This window comes from Trichogramma pretiosum, unplaced genomic scaffold (assembly GCF_000599845.2).
Source record: "Trichogramma pretiosum strain Unisexual culture from Peru unplaced genomic scaffold, Tpre_2.0 scaffold1, whole genome shotgun sequence".
NCBI classification, from domain to species: domain Eukaryota; kingdom Metazoa; phylum Arthropoda; class Insecta; order Hymenoptera; family Trichogrammatidae; genus Trichogramma; species Trichogramma pretiosum.
This window is the reverse complement of record NW_019641703.1, coordinates 2,592,111-2,608,692: the sequence shown is the minus strand read 5'-3', so window position 1 is coordinate 2,608,692 and position 16,582 is coordinate 2,592,111. Positions and strand designations below refer to the sequence as shown.

The 16,582-nt window shown below is 44.0% G+C and overlaps 5 protein-coding genes across 7 annotated transcripts in view; 2 read left to right on the top strand and 3 right to left on the bottom strand.

Moving 5' to 3' along the window:
- Nucleotides 1–4: 4 nt before the first annotated feature.
- On the bottom strand, nucleotides 5–2,689 carry LOC106655112 (proteasome activator complex subunit 3). Of its 3 annotated transcripts, none has more exons than XM_023462749.1 (5): nucleotides 2,457–2,689; nucleotides 1,461–1,505; nucleotides 1,069–1,389; nucleotides 832–968; nucleotides 5–755 (listed from the first exon to the last, which is right to left on the bottom strand). In XM_023462749.1, exons 1-5 carry the CDS (start codon nucleotides 2,475–2,477, stop codon nucleotides 533–535), a joined length of 747 nt encoding a protein of 248 aa, XP_023318517.1. In that variant the 5' UTR covers nucleotides 2,478–2,689; the 3' UTR covers nucleotides 5–532. The 3 variants fall into 3 exon arrangements, with proteins under 3 accessions (XP_023318517.1, XP_014230826.1, XP_014230818.1); XM_014375340.2 differs by having other exon boundaries at nucleotides 1,461–1,493; nucleotides 2,457–2,688; XM_014375332.2 differs by lacking the exon at nucleotides 2,457–2,689 and adding an exon at nucleotides 1,931–2,377 and having other exon boundaries at nucleotides 1,461–1,493.
- A 776-nt stretch (nucleotides 2,690–3,465) lies between these two features.
- Nucleotides 3,466–5,930, top strand: LOC106653346 (cytochrome b5 domain-containing protein 1). The gene is made up of 4 exons (XM_014372749.2): nucleotides 3,466–3,714; nucleotides 4,229–4,463; nucleotides 5,008–5,156; nucleotides 5,641–5,930. The coding sequence occupies exons 1-4, from the start codon at nucleotides 3,466–3,468 to the stop codon at nucleotides 5,887–5,889; spliced, it is 882 nt and encodes a 293-aa protein (XP_014228235.1). The 3' UTR covers nucleotides 5,890–5,930.
- On the bottom strand, nucleotides 5,868–8,554 carry LOC106653335 (alpha-amylase 1-like). Its single transcript, XM_023462840.1, has 7 exons — nucleotides 8,357–8,554; nucleotides 7,782–8,221; nucleotides 7,337–7,721; nucleotides 6,936–7,242; nucleotides 6,728–6,859; nucleotides 6,534–6,631; nucleotides 5,868–5,950 (listed from the first exon to the last, which is right to left on the bottom strand). The coding sequence occupies exons 1-7, from the start codon at nucleotides 8,552–8,554 to the stop codon at nucleotides 5,939–5,941; spliced, it is 1,572 nt and encodes a 523-aa protein (XP_023318608.1). The 3' UTR covers nucleotides 5,868–5,938.
- A 710-nt stretch (nucleotides 8,555–9,264) lies between these two features.
- LOC106654062 (alpha-amylase 2-like) lies at nucleotides 9,265–11,405 on the bottom strand. Its single transcript, XM_014373753.2, has 6 exons — nucleotides 11,132–11,405; nucleotides 10,630–11,054; nucleotides 10,097–10,478; nucleotides 9,724–10,012; nucleotides 9,377–9,606; nucleotides 9,265–9,302 (listed from the first exon to the last, which is right to left on the bottom strand). Exons 1-6 carry the CDS (start codon nucleotides 11,357–11,359, stop codon nucleotides 9,291–9,293), a joined length of 1,566 nt encoding a protein of 521 aa, XP_014229239.1. The 5' UTR covers nucleotides 11,360–11,405; the 3' UTR covers nucleotides 9,265–9,290.
- Nucleotides 11,406–14,818: 3,413 nt separating this feature from the next.
- The window catches only part of LOC106653324 (malate dehydrogenase, mitochondrial-like), a 52,715-nt gene continuing 50,951 nt past the window's right edge, over nucleotides 14,819–16,582 (top strand). The window contains exon 1 of the mRNA XM_014372728.2: nucleotides 14,819–14,978. Within this exon, the coding sequence (XP_014228214.1) occupies nucleotides 14,819–14,978 (160 nt within the window). The remainder of the gene's footprint in view (nucleotides 14,979–16,582) is intronic.

Genomic DNA, 16,582 nt, shown 5'->3' with positions numbered 1-16,582 from the left:
CCACTTTTTATAAAAAAAACAGTCTTTTACAAAAAATACAATTGTAACTTATACGTCATACCACTTATGAACTTTTACATGCCCGTTTTAAATAATCAAGTTTTTAGCTGAAATAGTAAATTTGAGTACTAATACTTCAAAATGAGTACTACATTACTTCATTGAGTATTAATACTACTAAATCGGCTACAATTAGCTTTTGACTGAATGGTAGTTCATTTCATTATACTGCAACTTCTCAACATACATATGTTAGATTAATCAAGTCATTTTATGTGGTTTGGAAATAGAATCAAGTTTTATTAAAAGTCTACTATATACAATGCAAGCGCGTTATATCTGAAGTTTAGTTGTGATAGTAAAACGGAAATTGTCTTGTGTTATAATAATTATATCTTTATCTACTGATCCTAGGACTTTTACGATTTTCAAAACAGATAGGAATCTGTCACTGATCTTGCTTACAATTAGTATTTACGAAGTATTTATTGAAGTCCTTTCTGCTTCGACACGTAACAAAATAAAATAGGTCTCAGTACAATGATTCAGCGTTTGATGATCGGGGTTTCTTGATTTTTTCCAAATTTTTGATAACGAGATCATGAAGTGAACAGTAGCGATTACGGATCTCGCACATTACTAGCCATAAGCTAATGTATTCTTTTTCATCTAATTCTTGTACGGCTCTTCTGTAATCTTCAATGTGAGGATATTTTGCCACTTTGCTCACAACTTTAGCTCTTGAAATGAAGTACCTGAAAAAACAAATTCATTCATAATTGAAACATTTATCAAAAATATTGAATACTTGTTAATAAAAATATTTCATACCTGGATATTTGATCAAAAAATGCAGCTGCTTCGCTCTCTACTGCCTGAACCTCTGCTAAAGTATCTTCTTGAATGGACACTCCAAAATTATTTCCATCCTCTATTTTGGGAATCATAAAGGAAATCCACATTTTTAACTAAAATAAATAAACATAGCATTTAATACACATTCAAATAAAGTTACATAAAAGTCATTAAGTTCTAGTGATAATGTATTAATAACTAATTTATACTCACTAGATTAGAATCTTCTAAGAGTTGCCTAATGTATGGTTTGACTATACCAATCAAGTCAGAAAGATTCTTATTACAAGGAATTGGGCCTGATGTCAGAACCATAACTTTTGTCCCAGTGGGTATTTCAACACTGTTGTCAAGTTTAGCCTTTTTAGTAACGGGTCCATCATCAGTATGATTAACTGATATTGCGTCTGGAATAGGAACGTTCAGATTTTGATGTACTTGTTTCAAATCGTCAGTGCAAAATCCTGAAGTCTCTAGGATTTCATTGAGTTTAACAATTTTTTCTGGGAATCCTTTAATAATCAGTTGCTCTGCCTGCAATGAGACATTATTAATTATTGATATGCTATTCGATACTAAACAATCTTGGTACACTAAAAATTTACCTTTGTTTTAAGCGAGTCTTTGTAGTCTTGAACCTGCAAAAGAAACTTTGATAAAAAAAAATGTTTAATTTAAGACAAATGACATTACACTCAAAAAACATCAACACGCATGATTTGAAAAAAAATTATAAAATATAACCAATCGCGGATCAAAAAAGTATTTGAAAAGTACGAAGATACATTGTTGAAAAAATAACGACTTTCATGAGTCTGATATAGATGCGATGTGTCAATTACAAGAGAGCTTTAGAACGATCAAAAATTCCCCAGTACATAAACACCGTCTCTCATCAGCCATATTGCATTAGGACTTGTATAGCGATAAACCAACTGCCAAGAACACCGACGGACACCGAGTGGATTTCATTGCCATTTGCGATTAACTTTATAATGAAAACCAACCCGCAGTGTTGCTCGGACAATAATCATGAATGATGATAGATATTGAAATAATAACGAGAAAATCTCACGGATGCATTCTTCAAATTTCTTGAGGTCAACATGACTGAACAAACTTCGTCGGACATGATCGTGATGAATTGAATTTGGTGTGTAGAGCTCAGGCCGAAATAACTGCGAATTTACCGTCAAACAAAGAGAAGTACCGAGCTCTTTGGGAAGCTAGACTGCGAGTCCTTTCCGTGACTGATCAGCCAAATGCAAAACGCACACTGACAACTTTTCTCCGGCGCAACGAGCAAGTATAATGAAGAAACAACAGACGTGCGATTTGGCGGCTTAACCTCGAATTCGCGCTCGTGCGAAGCAGTCAATATACAGCAGCGCGAATTGCCGACACGAGGCGATGCAATTTGACACTTTTTGTGCGTGCACGCGGCCACGGGCCCGAGAAAGAGCTAACGGACGGCCACTGGGTCGAGTCGAAGTTCGCGACGGGAGGCTTTATCGCCGCGTGCAAAATATAAGAGAGGCGATCGCCGAGTGGATCGATCCGATGCGCTGAAAATTATATTGCACACACAAGCAGAAATTTACCTTCTGAGAAGTGGTGGCCATTATTTTGTTATTGGTTGGAACTTGCTACGGTCGATCTGCTGCCTACTTGCAAAACTATAAGTCGAGTTCCTCGTGGACCTTCGAATTTGAGGTAATGTGTAACTGACGAGTTGCTGCCGAGTGTTATATTAGCCTGAGCGGAATGGTGAGAGCGTTTACAGCGCGAGTTGCTGTTCTCAGCACAGCAGTTCGATACGGCCAAGCAGATTCAAGAATTGCCGGCTCGAAGCAGGCGATGGATCGGGGATACCGCGTGTCAGGAATCTACTCGACCTACCGAGAACGTTCGCGCGGAAATAAATACCGCGACGACGATAACACGAGCATATCCATTTTGCGCCTGTAAAAGTGTCGTTCGGATTTACAGGCAAGCATCGCTCGTGTTCGTTACGGAAGGCGCTAATTCGAACGGAGCTTGGAACTTCGAAGTGAACATTTTCAAATTTCACTCTTTTTGATTCGATCAGTTTCTTCGGCGCGGGACTCGCACTATATAACGGTTATCTTCTATGCGATGAGTAGCACGACGCATTCGATTGATAGCGACGATGGAAGTTGGCAAATATTTCAGTGAGTAAACCCGTCGAACAATAATAAAAACAGGTAAATATTCGATCAAAAGCAAATTGTAGCTGCAAAGCTCAATGTAATTGGTATTAATATCATCCATCGACACTGGTTAGTAAGGCTATTTATTCTTATAGTCTCGGAATGAAGAATTAGTAACAAAGCCATATTTTTTATTGGTTAGTTTATTCAAAACTACAAATGAGTTGACAAAAACTCAGTTTAATGAAACATATCGAACAATTATGAGATATATTCATAAATAACTTGCAATCTATGTCAAAATAACTCCAAAAGGCTAAAGTCTCGTTAAATTTTTCAGCAAAATCACAAGTTGAAACATCTCGTCGCCACCTGGTTGAAACTTACTCCAATTTTTCGAGATATCATTTGATTCAGTCCGTACGTCGAGGATACCAAAATGACGTCGGCCAGTGAATCGACACAGAGCTATTACCTGCCCCGGGAAATCGCCCTGATGCAGTACAAAAGCGCAAAATCCAAGGATCCGGATTGCTGGCTCACCTGTCGAGGCGTCGTTTACGAAATTCACGAGTACATCAAGTGTCAACCGCAAGGCTTCATCAGCACCTTCCTCATGGCTCACGCAGGCAAGGATGTCGGCCACTGGTTCGAGCCTAACTTGCCAAATGCAAAAGCAGTTCCACCGGTGAGTTTACCATTGTAATTCAAGCAGCACCGTGCAAATTTGAGCTGGAGCAGATTCGCTTTGTGTACGTGCCTCGGTGTTTACTTCCAACATTTTACAGCTACTTAACGCGCGCCCCGCTAAACTGCACGCACCTTAATTATACGTGTGTGCGTGTGTGATTTGTAATCTTAACGAGAACCTGTTGCAACTCATTGCTCGAAGCGAACGACCTTTTCACACTCGACTCCGTTTTTGTATTATTTACGCACACATACGCACCTCCGCCGTCATACATAAAGCAGTCGGCTCCGGTGATATTCGACTGCTTTGTCACTGCCTTGAACATCGCTCAACGTTTCATAATTAACGTTTTTGTGACTGCACGCGGCTACGAACCGCATCATTGTAAAAAGATTATGCAATTAAGCGTGCCCGCGAACAAAGCGACTGCTGCTGCTGCTCAAAGCGCGAGCGCGAATATCTAACAACAATTGCGAGAGCATGAAAGAGAAAGAGATTAATATCCTTCTAGGTGGATGTTGTTTGTACAGTCAAAAAATGCTATCCACCAGTGAGCATAGACGGCCTTCGTCTTCGTCGCTACGTGGATCCCGACTCGGGTAAACTTAAATTCCTGCTGCCTTTCACAGTGCCTCGGCCACCCCATACCAAGTTTGCGCTCGTGCCTCGGAGATGCGACTGGGACAGCGGACCCGACCTCTCGCTAACCATTCGAAGTCTGCCCAAGGATCCCTGCGACGCGAATGGTGAGAAATCATCCTCTCTGTCTGTTATGCTCCTCAATCGCGCTCAGCTGAGAGCAAAGTAAGGAAGACTCGCGCTCTTATGTAAATTGTCTCTCGAGTACCCATCGTGGTGGGATGTGAATGACACTTTCGAGTGATCGATCGGTCTCCCAATCCCGCGCTGCTTATACACGGCGACGCGAAGTTCGCACCGAACCGTCTCACAGTCCTATCTGTCAATCTTATCTTGCCATCTCGGTTATAAAGTCGTCGAAATTTCCCGCACGATTCGCATGATTTATGAATAATATATAAGTTCGATATTGTTTTGCCATCGTTTCGCATCGCGTGGTGTATGTACACAATAAGCACCTCGGTATCGGCAAAAAATGAGCAAACACGATTGAGCCTTTATCCGCGAGGAAAGTGGCAAGTGGCAACAAAAAAGCGAAGGAGATGTAAAAAAGAAAAAATATTAATTGCCAATTGTTTTGGGAATATGATGATGGCGTTGGCGCTGCGCGAATTGCATCGGTGCTCGTCGGGCAACGTCGGGATGCTGCAGCCACGGCAGACGATAACGTAACGGTACAGTGCTGGTCTGACTTGGAGCACATCTTCAATAGCAAGCAGTACCGGCGTGGCTGGGTGACAAAAAATCCAAGACCTTGTCGGATAACCAACACTCTAACGGGTCAAGGAGCAATTATATCGGTATACCATAGAGCGCTGCATGTATATGCACTACAGGCGCTTTTAACATCCTTCTTTCTCTCGCTCTGTACTGTGCTTCGCGCCGTGGCCTCCTCCTGCAGTCTCGGTGGCTCCAGGCACAGCTAGACTGCCTTGCCTCTCTACCCTATCTTTCTCTAATCGTTCGTCATAGAAATCTAATCTCGCGCACTGCACTTTCTCGAATCGATCAGTTGAGAGAATAAAAGGTAAAAAATAGTAAACACAGCTCCTGTATCAACGCAGAACTGTGTTCACTCGTTGTTGTTGTTGTTGTTGTTGTTATTGTCGGCTGTTGCCGTTGCCGTTGCCGCTGCTGCTGTTGTTCTTACGGGTGATGGTGCAGAATGAGAGGGAGAAGGATAAATTAGAAGAGAAAAAATATATAAAATAAAAACTGAAGTACATAATTCGTGTAAAAAATGTATATTGCACACACGCCCGTTTGGTATATATATCGGTATAGGTCTGCGAGGAAGATAGCATCAAGCGGATCCAAGAGCGGTTCATGTTTTACAACCCACACTGCCGATCGTACACCTGGAAGTACGAGGGAAAGGCCCTCGATCTCGATCTAACCCTGACCGAGAACGGCATCCCCGACGATAGAGATCGGCTGCTGGAGTGCGGGCTACCGACCGACAACGAATCTATCTGCGTGCCTGAGATTTTTTTGTTCTACAACGACGATTTGACGGAGGGCGACTGGTCCTAGTAGTTCTTATAACTCTCGAGATATAGAAGAAGATGAAGAAGTTGCCTCGTCACAATTTCGACTGCGAAAAAGAAAGAGTTTATCATAATGAGCAGCGCTCGTAAGGCAATAGATAAATATTTTTGTACACTCGCGCTCTAGCAAAGTTTGATTAATAAAGCACCGCAATACAATTTAAATTCTTTTAAGAAAAAATTTACACGCAACTCCGTTCTTGTTACACATATACAGTACACTCGACACATACACATACATACATTTATATAGAGGTTTGTTATACGCGTGTGCGTGTTCGCGGTGTGCGTATATATATACTCAGAAGCCATCATCACATTCCTGAATGCGCTCAATAGAAATTTGCTCGTCCTTTCCCACATATAGTAAAAGTCTCGCTATATATATTCTGCTGCTGCTAGTGCCTGCGTATATGATGCGCGCACGAGGAGGAAAAGAACAGTCATTCGCAATATATATGTGTGTATATGTGCGTGTGCGTGCGGCAGTCTGCTCGGTATATTTGTGCATACATGCATTCGTCGGGGCTCGCTCCTACTTGCATTGCGCGCGCGTGTAGATAAAAGAAGGAAAATTCTCAGGAGCAGCAGCAGAATATATAGCGAGACACGAGGCACCGTAATGATTACCTCAGCGTGTATTGCTAGAACACCGTTCGACTCGTCCTTAAATATCTCGATGTAGGCTGTACCGTCTGCCTCGACCTTGACTCTTTTGCCACTGCAATAGCTGCTCATGCTATTGCTTTTGCTATTGCTACTAGCAGTGGTAGGCGCGTCATCATTATCATCATCATCATCATCATCACCATCCTCGCTACTGCTACCACGGACTTTTTTGCCGGATATGATGTCGCAATACTCGCCCATTGCCATACCCGTTTGCAAGTGTTCCTTCAGATCCACTCCGTATTCACCGTTGAACGCGATGAATCCCAAGTTGCCGCGCGAAAAGGCTGCGAATGAGATAAAACGTTTGTTGTGTTATTTTAGCTCGATGCTCGAGCGAAAGCTCTCTGCGCGCCGTATTACCTATTTGATTGTGCCCGTTGGACCACCAATTGCTTACAGCACTATCGCCAACGACGTTTTTAAATCCGGCCATTTGGTAAATTTGTCGCCATCGATGCTCGCACACCCAGCCGTTGCCACACATGTTGATGTCTGCGCCTACCTCCATGGCGCGCTTGTTCGCCGGCTCGGGTGACAGTATTGCACCGCGACCTTCGCCGGAGTCGTCGTCGCTCGTCGGTGGACCTTGATTCGGATCGTCGAAAGCGAACGAGCTCATAACGCGCGGATGACCGTACGGATAAGCCAGCATGAAAGCTACTGCCATCTGCACATAAACCAGCGAGGCGAAAAATCGATTAGCTCGCGATAAAAAAAAACGAACGTAAGGGAATGGCTTTTTGTTATACGGATCATTGCACCTTGTAGAGGCGAGCGTCTCGATGCGTCAAGATCACGTGATCCGGCTTTCCATGACCGTCGCGCTGATTGTCGTGATTGTCCACGAAGACGAGGACGTCCCGCGAGTCGAGCAAACGTCGATCGTTCTCGAGCCAATGCTCGAGGGACTTCAGTGGCTCCCAGCCCCGGAAGCAGCGTCCCAAGATATTTCCGTACACGAATTCCGTTATCGCAGCCAAGTGTACGTATTGCCATTTGTTCAGAGGCTCGTCGCGATCGAAGCTTATAACTTCTTGATAAATGAACGGCCGCTTGTTCGGGCCGAAGACTTCGGATTTCAGATCGTGCAGCCTGCTGTAGATTACTTCCAAGTCTTCCGGCCACATGTGCTTGACCGCGTCAACCCTAAATATTTTCGAGGCAAATATAGGTCATTTTCATCGTTATCGTAAATACGTCACTCACCTAAAACCAGCGACTCCAAAGTCGATCGCGCGATTGAGAAAATCGACAATTTTTTCTCTCACGTGCTCTCTGGCCAGGTTCAAATCCAGCAGGCCGAACAGCTTGCAATTTCGCATCTTCACCGGATCCGAGTAATCCTTCACCTTGATAACGCACGGCTCGTTGAAATCCTCTCTTGCGTAAGGCACGGCTGGATAGAGAAAATTGGCCGTATCGGCGCTCGAGCCGCCGCTGCCGGTAACCCGGCCCAGGTCCCCTCTCGTCGTGTGATTTATTATAATGTCCACGTAAACTCGCACGCCGACGGCGTTGCAACGCGAGACCATATCTTTGAAATCGTTTTCGTCACCGGATCGCGTTACCATTTTGTAAGACACCACTTGGTAACGCTCGTACCAGGGCCTCTTTGGCAACACGACGTTCTCGTGAATAGGAGATACCTGCCCCGCGCGCGTTTGCAAGGAAGAGAAATTTCACCAATTTTGTAATTTTGACGTGTAAAATTGCGCGTTATATTAAAAAAAAAAGAACCTGATTTATATCGTCTACATGTGCAGAATATTAATGTTTTTTACCTGCACGCCGGCGTAACCCGCTGGTCCCAGAAATAGTTCGCATTCTCTGGCGACGTCTTTGAACTTCCACTCGAACAAATGGACCATTGTTGTTCGATTTCCGGCATAATGTGGTTTTTTGTAAGCTTCGCCGTCGTAGTTATACGCCACAGCCGAGTACGCACAGAATATCAGAATCCAAATTAACGCGCTGATCATTTTTTAATTCTCTAAAACAGCATTGCTTGTAACGCAAGAATCAACTGTATAATTGCTCGAGGCACTTGGCGAAATATATAACGGGCTCGACGCTGTTGCTGCGCTGGCGCAATCGTCATGCAAATATACACTTGTAGCAGCGCAGCTCTAAATTAATGCTATATAGCACAGAGTCACGATCCGTCGTCTACCGGCGTGTATATCTCGCTAATAACGAAAAAGTCATAACTTCGACAAAGCCTACTTGTTTTTTATTAATACTGTCTCCCACGATTCGATTTACTTTACACGCAACAGTTACATTTCTATTATAATGCGCAACGTTCTTGATTGCTACTTTGTTGTCGCTAATCTACGCCACTAGTACGTACAATAAATCGAAAACGAAAGAGTATTTTCCAGCTACTTTACTTCACAACTTGACACGTGCGTTAACTCAGATAAATATAATTATACGGTTGCCTTTGTTGGCTGTACTTAAGCCAAGTTGAAATGAATTTTAATAAGATTAATTCAACATTTTTTACTATTTAACATGTACTTGTCAATTTTGAAGAGTGTGATTTATGGTTGGGTTCAACGTCAAGACATTAAGAGACAAAAATTTTATTTGTAATGCGACATCACGTGCATGCAATTTTCGAGCTTTTATTTCAATTTAATAAATATAAAATCGTATTAAATAAAAAATAACATTGATATTTGTTTTTAATCAACTTTAATTTCTTTTGTTGAGTCAAAGCTTCGACTGAAAAGAAAAAATGTTTATTTACAAATGATTCGAGTTAAAAGTTCTAAAAATATTCATAGTAATTTAATTACCCCGACGTGTATAGCCAGAACACCGTCTTCGGCATCTTTGAGAATTTGTATGTCGGCTTTACCATCGACATCAACTACGACCAACTTCCCCGTACAGTTACCATTTGTTTTACTACCGGATATAATATCGCAATACTTTCCACATGGAAGACCCGTCGACAATGTTTGATTCAAATCGTTTCCAGCTTCCCCGTTGAAGGCGATAAAAGCGCGGCTACCTCTTGAGAACGCTGCGTATAGCATTGACGAACCGCAGAAGTTGGTGGTGGTGTTGTCAGATCAGAAAATCAGAGCTCACATCGAAAAAAGAAGCGATAAGGGTCGGAGACGACGGAAAAATAACTCACCGATTTGATTATTGCCGTTGGACCACCAATTAGCCAGGCTCGCGTCGCTGCCGGCAACGTTGCGGAACCCGACCATGTTGTAAATTTGCCGCCAGCGGTGTTCGCACACCCAGCCGTGACCGCAGTGATCCGCCACGTGTCCAGCCGCAACGTTTCCGCTGATCGGGCTCGGCGAGAGCAAATTTTCATTGTCGTCGGCCGGGGGAGCCGAATTGGGGTCGGAAAAATTGAACGAGCTCATTACCCGCGGATGTCCGTAAGGATGCGCCAGCATAAACGCTACAGCCATCTTAATAATGAAATATTAGTTTAATAAAATTTTCGCTCTTTCCATGAAATTTTATACAAATTTCAATTTTAATTCTTGTAATACCTTGTACTGTTTCGGTTCTTTGTAGGTGAGAATAGTGCTACCCCCGCCACCGTGTCCTCGTTGGTTGTCGTGATTATCGATCATAACCAGAGCATCTTTCGATGGCAAAAGTCCGTTTTCTTGCGTGCCCCAATTTTCCAAGCTTGCGAGCGGCTGCTGGCCTCCAAAGATTCGGCCTAACGATGCACCGAATACGAAATCGATCACGGTTGACAAATTGTTATACTGAAATTTGTTGGCCGGTTCGTTCGTGAAAAAGCTTATGACTTCTTGAAAAATGAACGGACGTTTTTTGGTTCCGTAGACGGATGGTTTTAAATTGTTTATTTTTGAGTAAATAGCTTCTAAATTCTTGGGCCACATGTGCTTGGCTGCATCGATTCTGTCGCATAAAAATATTCCCAAGTAAATTAAAAGTGATTGAAAGCTCTATCAAAAAACGAAAATCAATCGCGAAATTTTATATTATAAAAAAAATGTGATGGCCAAATGCAGTTTGCACGATAAAAGAATTTCTCTGAGTGCAAGCTCACCTAAAACCAGCCACTCCGTGCGACACGGCTTTGTTGAAAAACGCGACGATCTTGCTCCTGACGTGCGCTCTGCCCTGATTCAGGTCGTGCATGCCGACCATCTCGCAATCTCTGATGCTCGTGGCGTTGGAATAATCGATGCCGCAGCGCGGCAGGTTGAAGTCCTTCGGCCCGTACGGGACCGCCGGATAACGAGGCGGGTAAGCCTTGGAGCCGCCCGTGCCGACGACGTTCTCGCCGTCGCCGGTCATGTGATTGATAACCGCGTCGACGTAGATTCGGACGCCGACCTTGTTGCATCGCCGCACCATGTCCCTGAATTGCTTCTCGTTGCCCGAGCGAGTGGCGATTTTGTAGGATACCGGTTGGTAGCGCTCGAACCAGGGTCGTCCCTTTATCACCAGATTCTCCGAGATCGGGGACACCTTGTGACAAAATTAAAGTACACATGTAAGTGTCGTATGGAACGGATAAATAGAAAAATCAACTAATTAGACAATACTTGAACACCGCCGTATCCCATAGGTCCTAGAAATGTTTCGCACTCTTTGGCTATGTCCTCCCATTTCCATTCGAACAGATGAACCATTGTCGTACGTCCTTCGGCGTAGTGAGGATCCTTGTAGTCGTCTGCATTGTACTTTTTAGCTGTACAGGCGTAAATCTGTAGCTGTAAAATTAAAAGCAACAACGAGCGGATGTACACAGATTTTTCAACCGGCAGTTTCATGTTGGTAAATTCGCTAGAAGTTATTCATTTGCCCGACTCTTCGACCGATCGTGTTATTATCCAACTTACTGCAGTTATTCACTCTCATTTATAATTTTTTTTCTCTGCATTTTTCCTTTTGCGTAATATCAACAAATATCTAGTCCGTTGAAAAATTTTAATTTATGCGTGCTGGTGTTTGAACTTTATATAAATTATTATTAAACATGCCAACTGAGCATGTAGAAATAATTCATAATTATCAGCGACGATCGGTATCGTTACATAATTAGTCGCTATTCGTCGCATACTTATTTATTTTTTAGATTTCTCAAGTTCAAGTGTCCTATTTTTTTATTTTAAAGTAGTGTACATAATAATCATTCGCAATTCTTTTTATTTCAACATTGAATTTTTTTTTTTTTTAGGTTTTTTAAATTCAATCACTGCAATCTCGACTGGAAATGCAAAGCCGAAGTTCATGCGTAAGAAAAAGTACCGATATAGACGTAGCATATTACGAGGAATCTGACTTTTAATGAACGCGGGACGATATTGTCTCATGCTCGCGACTCTATTGGCACGATTCGCGTCAATGGAAGAAAAAAAATGTGACAGCATCGACATCGAGACAGCAGCAGCAGCAGCAGCACAGCTTCTCGCGATATTATTACACGAAATACGACAGCTGATATCTGTCTCATGTGCGAGAGCGAGAGAATCGCATGGCTCTTATATAGACGAGGCTCTTGGCGCGCGAGGATGTCGTAGCACGTGACGTTGGATCATTAATCGAGTATTACACGCAGATACAGTTATCGCCAGCGACAGTGCCAATAGGCATATGGATCATCTCTCCCGCGATCGAGGCGAATCGTATACACAACACGCAGCAGCGGCAGTCGAGTTCTGTTGAACAGTTAATTCGTTCGGGGGCCGTTTCTCTCTATGCTGCGTGTATACTTGTTTCAATGGGATCGCGAATCGATTGTTTGAGCAAAAATAAAACACGGATATACGTATAGAGGATCCGCTCTAACAGTACTCGAGTACAATGTAGCTACTTGTCGTCGTCGTCCTTTATAGACTTCCTTATGCATGTATAGACGATATACATTTTCTTATGAGTAATCGATGACAGTCGCGCATCGGCGAACGCATAAAAATTTTTTATATAAAGTCTGCGCTCCGTTCATTGAATTCAATCCGCAGTGTAGGAGCAGTTCGAACCGCTATATATATACAGGTACTTGTAATTGCGTTCAAAGCCGCATATATCCATACATACGCTGCAAGCACACATTATCAAGTACAGGGTGTGCTGTATACATAAAAGTAGAGTTCTCGATAAACACGGCGAGTTCTGGGCCGTTCTAAGTTTATCTTTTGTCGGCGTACGCGCGTCGTGCTTACATACTTCCGCTGCAGTTGAATACACACACGGATCGCGTTTTAGGTGAGCGCGTGACTTTGCGCTCGTTGTATGTATAGTCGCTGCGCCTTGAGACGCTACCGCTCGCCCGAGCGCAGGTGTCAAAAAAGCTGGAATGACTTTTCGCCCGGAGTAAGTAGAGAGAAAAAGGGAGAGAGAGAGAGAGAGAGGTTTTAACGGGTCACCGAGCCGAGCGGCTCCTCTGCCGATTTCCCGGCTCTTTGCGCGTAACGGCTGATCTGCACTTGCGAGCGCAGCTATTATATATAATACGACCGAGAGTCACGCCAACCGACCGACCGCGCACGATGATGAGAACAACTGCAGAATGCGGGTAAGCAAACGAACGCATTAATTTTTGGTTATAACAGTTTGCACTGAATCATAACCCTTTTTTTTTAGCGTCCGGGCAAACGCGCGAGTACAGACGTGTAGTACAAACAACGATCTTTTGCGGGCGCGCGCGAGTATAACATCGATTACAATTCCGTGTGCAAAGTGTGCGCGTGTGCTTAACGGTCGCGTGCAGTGCCAGAGTGCAGTGCTGCTGCTGCAGCGCGATATATAATATAACGTCTGTGCGCGCGCGTGATGCTCTGGCGATGTCGAAGGCGAAAAACGGTACACGCGCTCAGTGCGAATTGGCTTTTGGGATATAGGTAGAGGCTGCTTGCTCAATCCTCCTCTTCGCAGCCCCGCGGTCGCACAGCTGCCTCCTGCTCGGTGTTTATCGACACTCGAGTTTGAGTCTTGACTTTTGCGCCTATATGTGTGTGTGTGTAGTTGAACGCGTAAGTATGCTCTCGACGACGACGATCGGCTTATATACATATAACAGCTCGTGCGAGGCACTAAACTCGTGATCGAGAGCCTGCCTGTACACTAGCCGCGAAAAATGTAGGATTCGGAATAGGAACTTGGAGAGCAGCATCCTTCTCGTTGCGCACTTGGCCACAACGACGTAGTAACCATCGAGAAATCTCGACCAATCATTCGTGAATTACAATTTTAATAAGCATTTCGTCGATTACGTTTTTATATGTATTATATACATTAAAATCGGCGAAATACATTGCCGCTTCCTTATTATTTTTATTGCTTTGAAAAATTGCCCCTGCACTCGATATGTTTATTAAAATTATTATTACGCGACGTGTCATAAGTGTTTCCTTGCGTCACGGGTGAAACTAATATTATCTCATAGACACAAATGTATGTATATCATACGTACAGAAATGACACTAAATAGGCGTGCAGCCATGTAAAAACACGATTTTTATGAACGTATTAGCCTTCGCGAGCTACAGTAGCAGCAGCAGCTTGATTATTCATGTAGTCAAAAGCAACCTCTCTCCCTCTCTCGTACACACAGTCATCATCTTTCGCGACAAGACCAAAACAAATAAAAGAGAAAAAAAGTGCGCGATACACGTATCCGCGACTCGACTTGCGCTACTATTATTTTTGCCCGCGATGTACGCGGATATTCTGAAATTTATTTCATCATCGTCGTCTTCCGCTGCTGCCAGGCTTGCGTGTGAACTTGAAAAATAACCTTTTTCGAGTATATCAGTCAGAGTTTGCCATTATCGAAATGTCTCGGGTTTTATGTGCGAGCGTGTATAATGAGTTTAATAACGACATTGACCGTGATCAAAAAGTAAACGTGGAGTGTATTTACATTATTAAAGCGATCGTCGTCATCGACAGCGCACGGCGCATAATTAATTTCCGAATCTGCCGCAACACCCACACACACACAATACCGCCTCGGGCAAGGCGCAGCGGACGTACATAATAACGCCTATATAACGCATGCGTTTATAACGAGAGTTTGCTTAATTCTTTTGCAGATACCCAAATTTTCAAGGATAAATCGTCTACCGCAGACACGGCAGCAACGGCAACAACCGAAACAGCTGCGTCAGAAGCGTCTTTAGTCAAAGGTGGAATCACATAATAGTCGAAGGTGGGCGATTAGCATTGCAACTCGGGCGCAGCGGTGATCGGCATTGTGCAACACAAGGTAGCGGCAGTGCGCAGTAGCGATGGCAGCGGCGAGATACACCTCGCAAAGATGCCTCGAAAGGTCATCGTCGTTGTTAGCTGCAGCAGCATCGGTCACGGTCCGATCCTACGGCAGCTGCTCGACCGTCGGCAGCGCGAGCAATTTGAAAGTAGCGCTGATCGGCGCTGGATCCGAAGCAGGTATATCATATTCTTGCGTGCACTCGTACGTCTGCAGTCACAAAAACAAAGCGCAGCTTCAAAGTCAAAGCCGTATTATGTATCGAGCTCGGTCGTCGCGAGATGAAAATGACGATGATGCGCACGAGTCGAGTGGCCCTGGTGTCCTGTAGTAGCAGCAGCTGACATTGTTGTCAAAGCCATATATTTAATAATAAGGTCGGCGTTCTTTGTCTCGATCGCATGCCTTTGGTCTCTATGCTATGTGGAAGGTGAAATTATCTAAGTCTGTGCACTGGCGCTGCCCAATTACATGAGGTAAAACGTCGCGGACGGCGACGACTTCATCCGCGAGCGTGCGTAATCAGGTCAATTATCGAAAAATCGCTTCTCATTCTCGCTCTCTCTTTCTATCACTCGTTTCGGGAGACTGGTCGTATGGTATCGGCGCGACGATTAATTCTTCGGGAAAATCGATCTCGATCGATCGCTAACTCGCGGCTATTTGGCTGTGCTCGTAGAATTTTCGACATCGGTGCTCGCCTCTCGAATCGATTGCGACACCCGAGTCAGACAGACTAGACTCGGAGCGAGAACCGCGAGAAGGGCTACAACGCGGCGGCGGCGGCTCAGGCTGATTAGTCCAATTTTTCCGGCTTATATGGCGACACGGCAAAAATACATCGGGGACTAAAACAATGCATGCGCGAGTAGAGAATAGACAGCAGCCACACATTACACACAGAGCTTAGCTCGAGAGCCTGTGTATGTGTGTGTGTAACTCTATGGGCAAAGCCCCCGAGGTGCTTTTGTATTTTAACACGCAGGAGACCGTGTAATATAACGCAATCGATTATGCCTGTACGTCTAGATAGAAACTATATATGGAGCACTTGGGCCAGTGCAGCGCAGCATAGTTCCATGCCTATTCTCGGCACTCGTGAAGTAACTCGAATAAAAAAAATCGCAGAACATCTAGAGCGTTATAATAGCTAATAGTCCTCCCCGCCCCCGGGTTTGGACCCCGGCCGAACGTAATCGCCCGCGAGCTCGGCCTACATAATATAAAACACACACACACACACACACACACACACACACACCAGATCCGTGCTCGCAAACAATCGTATTTGCCACAGATAAATATTGATCTAGTAAAAGAGAGTCGCGAGTATAAAAATTCAATTAAAGTCACCATCGTTGCAGTATTGCGCAAAGTGCACATGGCAAAGACACACATAATCGTACTCTCTGTGATTATATATAGCTATAGATCCTCTGTATCTCTTTTATTTATACATCCTTATACAGGTATATGCCATATAGCAGTGAGCAGAGAAAGAAAGAGTGAAAGTATATGTATCAGACAAGAGATTTTAGATGCATCACTCGCTCGTTGCTGGCCCCTATATACATATATCTGTGTGTGTGTACGTTCGATGTGTGTGTCCGTGTGCCGTATATTCGCCAGGCACATAGCGTGACTTTCGCGCGCGGGTGGAAATTTTCTTTGTACAGTCGCGCCACGAGCTCTCTGAGCAGCAGCAGCTACACAAGACAAACAAGTCCCGAGATTTGCGCAGATGCAGTTGAGGTATTATGTATATATGTATAGCCGCTCAACA

Excerpts from the sequence above, each read along its gene's own strand:
- LOC106655112 (XM_014375332.2), bottom strand. The coding sequence starts at position 1,987 with ATGTCCGACGAAGTTTGTTCAGTCATGTTGACCTCAAGAAATTTGAAG. Across the intron at positions 1,494-1,930 it reads GAAATTTGAAGAATGCATCC|GTTCAAGACTACAAAGACTC; the intron begins GTGAGATTTTCT and ends TTTCTTTTGCAG. Across the intron at positions 969-1,068 it reads TCTTAGAAGATTCTAATCTA|TTAAAAATGTGGATTTCCTT; the intron begins GTGAGTATAAAT and ends TATTTATTTTAG.
- LOC106654062 (XM_014373753.2), bottom strand. The coding sequence starts at position 11,359 with ATGAAACTGCCGGTTGAAAAATCTGTGTACATCCGCTCGTTGTTGCTT. Across the intron at positions 11,055-11,131 it reads TGGGATACGGCGGTGTTCAA|GTGTCCCCGATCTCGGAGAA; the intron begins GTATTGTCTAAT and ends TTTTGTCACAAG. Across the intron at positions 10,479-10,629 it reads CACGGAGTGGCTGGTTTTAG|AATCGATGCAGCCAAGCACA; the intron begins GTGAGCTTGCAC and ends TTTATGCGACAG.
- LOC106653335 (XM_023462840.1), bottom strand. The coding sequence starts at position 8,554 with ATGATCAGCGCGTTAATTTGGATTCTGATATTCTGTGCGTACTCGGCT. Across the intron at positions 8,222-8,356 it reads CGGGTTACGCCGGCGTGCAG|GTATCTCCTATTCACGAGAA; the intron begins GTAAAAAACATT and ends CGCGCGGGGCAG. Across the intron at positions 6,632-6,727 it reads CGGCAAAAAAGTCCGTGGTA|ATTGCAGTGGCAAAAGAGTC; the intron begins GCAGTAGCGAGG and ends GCATGAGCAGCT.
- LOC106653346 (XM_014372749.2), top strand. The coding sequence starts at position 3,466 with ATGACGTCGGCCAGTGAATCGACACAGAGCTATTACCTGCCCCGGGAA. Across the intron at positions 3,715-4,228 it reads ATGCAAAAGCAGTTCCACCG|GTGGATGTTGTTTGTACAGT; the intron begins GTGAGTTTACCA and ends ATATCCTTCTAG. Across the intron at positions 4,464-5,007 it reads GGATCCCTGCGACGCGAATG|CCACGGCAGACGATAACGTA; the intron begins GTGAGAAATCAT and ends GGGATGCTGCAG.